This window comes from Vollenhovia emeryi, unplaced genomic scaffold (genome assembly GCF_000949405.1).
Source record: "Vollenhovia emeryi isolate VEMERY1.0 unplaced genomic scaffold, V.emery_V1.0 DF943517.1, whole genome shotgun sequence".
NCBI lineage: Eukaryota > Metazoa > Arthropoda > Insecta > Hymenoptera > Formicidae > Vollenhovia > Vollenhovia emeryi.
In genome coordinates, this window is record NW_011962849.1 from 1 (window position 1) to 3,001 (window position 3,001).

Consider the following 3,001-nt stretch of genomic DNA (forward strand, 5'->3'; position numbering starts at 1 on the left):
GTGATATTACTCAGATTGAGAGTGATTGTACCCTTCAATGTAAAAATCCGTTATATACCATACGAAAGAGTAAGACTTAATCCATTTTTAATGTATTATAAAATATCTTATCTTGGTGATAAATGTCGAATGTTTCATTTTATTATAGCACACAAAATAAACAACAATAATTCTGAAAGTTCAAGTGATTATTCCGAAAATGATTATACACAGAATACAAAATTGCCTTCTTCACCATCTAAAAGTATGTTTTAGTATATATATATACATATATAATATTAATTAGCATTTTGTAAACATTGCTCAACTTTTAATTTTAATAAAGAGAGTACTATTTTAAACTTTAATTTTTACAGTTGGTGTGAAATCGACAGTCACAAATAAATATGTGGTTGAATCAGGTATAGTAAAAAAACATAATTATGAGAAAGAGAATCACGAAAATCTACCCAGTACATCTACTTACAATGAATGTTCAAGTGAAACTTTAAAACCATCTGATAATCTATGTGGTAATATTACATTTTATTTTTATTTTTCCTAAAAAAATTTGATACATATGTATTCTTTCTGAAATGTATTATAATATATAGAAATAATAATAATTAATAAAAAATAATAAATAATAATAAAAAATAAATAAAAATAAATATATTATAATAATAATCAATGGTTTGCAGTAATGTTTGCTATGTATAAAGATGGACATTATCTATCTATATATGTTTATAATGATAGTTTATGTTTCAGATAATTTTAAAAAACAAGTATTACGACAACTGCAAATAATTAGTCTTAGACAACAACAAATGTCAGAGGATCTTAGTGTTTTACTAATGAAAGCAAATTCTGAGAAAGATGAACCAATCGTATCAAATGAAGAGTCCATATTTAAAAGATATAATTTTCCTTTGAAAGAATTACAAGAATTGGAAGAACTAGAAAACTTTTTAATCCAGGATAAAAGTTTCAACTATTTTGTAAGTAAATTTACTAATACGGTTTTATTTTATTTACAATTTATATAAATTAATAATTGGATATCTTAGGTCAAAGAAATAATGCAAATTGGAGGAACAACTTACAAACATATGATAAAACGTGTATTGCCAAAAATAATGTCAAATGATTTGGCTAAGACATATAGTTGGATAGGTTTCAAAGGTAAACATAATTTTTCGACTCTTCGAACTTGCTCAGCAATATTAATTGCCACTCAAAGAACGCATCGTTGTTCTGAAGCAGTAATAGAAGATGTAATAAAATATTGGCTTGTAAAATCTACTGAACGACAGAAGCAGTCACAAAAAGAAAAGAAATTGTAAGATTGTTTTCTTCTACGTGAAAGAAATTTGACTTCTTTGATATATTGCAGGGTTGGGAAGTAACTCGTTACTTGTTACGAAGTTACAGTTACTTTTTTGATAATTCTAACTTAACATCGTTACTTTTTCTCCATCTGTAACTGTACCTTAACTCAGTTATATGTTTTCGATAAGTAGTAACTAATTTACTAGTTAAATTAATAGTTACTTCATATATATTTTAAACCTCCACAGATTACATCAGGCCTTGCACTTATGCATAAATGCCTCTATCAACGCTTTACAATTCAAATGCAGATTTTCTATTTTTATTTTTATTGCAAGAAAGCAACTGCAAAGTAACGATTCGTTACTTTTTAAATAACTGTAACTGTAATGCGTTACTGTTCAAAATTGGTAACTTCTAACTGTAACTAGTTACATTTTTAGCGAAGAAACTGTAACTGTAACTAGATACTTTTATAAAGTTACTTTCTCAACCCTGATATATTGCTATACAAATCTTAAGTATTTCAGTCTTTAAAAAATTTCAGTATTTCTAGTATTTCTAGTATTATAAGTTCAAAAATTTTAATAATTATATTGATTGTTTTATAGGATGTATCCTCCAGTAAATGGACAGGTATGTCAATGACTAATTGAGAAGACACCAGTTAATAGAGGAATGTACCAATAAATAGATGTTGAAACTTCCCTCTCGTTAATTATTAATAATTTCATTTTATTTGTTTTTTTTTTTTTTTTTTATGGCTGCCATTTTGTCCATTTATTGGTCGATTCATGCTATTATAAAATATTAAAATATATTTTTAAAAAATACATAGCACACATTTGTTCATGTATACATACATATACCAAATGTTAATACATTGTAAAATAACAAATGTTTATAACAAATATATATTTATAACAATGTTCAGAAAATTGTGTTTCTTATTTTTAGAAATAAAAAATTAATCTTGAAATTAACAAATAAATATATTTTTTAATTACATATATATTGCATATTCAAATAATCACAGTTCTAAAACACATGAATTTGCCCATTTTCAAAAGCAGTTAAAATTATCTTTTTATACAAGAAAGACAAAAATTATATCTAATTTTATTGATAAGTTAATATTTACTGGCTAAATCAATTTCACCTTTTTTATAAGAAGAACAGAACTTAGAAAACAATATGAAATCAAACTTGAGAATGATAAATATTATCTGTTAACTGATATTATCGGTTTCGTAATTTTAACGCTAACATCTTCAATTTATGTTGTATTATAACAATAAATTGAAAATGTTAATGCTATTGTTAAGAAATCAATACTAACAGTTAACAAATAATATTAACATTTTAACATTAAGTTATATTGTTTTATAATTTTTGTTTTCCTCATAAAAAAGATGAGATTGATTTAGCCATTTTTGAAAATAATAATCTATATGTATTTCATTGTTTGATTAGGGCTAAAAAGGTTACACACTGTCTATGAATTAATCGTCTAATGAAACGTTTATTGCTCTGTGGTTTTACAATACGGCTCAGAGAGCCTACAAGAAGTAACGTGCACTCACGGGGCACAGAGCAGGCAGAGACTAACTAGAGTTTAGAAGAACGCAAGAGGGCGAAAAACAATTCGCCAGCGCACCGCTCGCAAGAGAGTGGAACCCGCTAAGAAAAA

At 25.9% G+C, this 3,001-nt stretch overlaps 1 protein-coding gene across 1 annotated transcript; it reads left to right on the plus strand.

The window, feature by feature from the left end:
• Positions 1–349: 349 nt before the first annotated feature.
• Positions 350–1,379, plus strand: LOC105565501 (the record flags this gene model as incomplete). Its single annotated transcript, XM_012018757.1, has 3 exons — positions 350–512; positions 751–980; positions 1,050–1,379. Coding segments are annotated over 3 exons (669 nt in total), but the record flags the coding sequence as incomplete, so codon positions are not given.
• Positions 1,380–3,001: the final 1,622 nt, after the last annotated feature.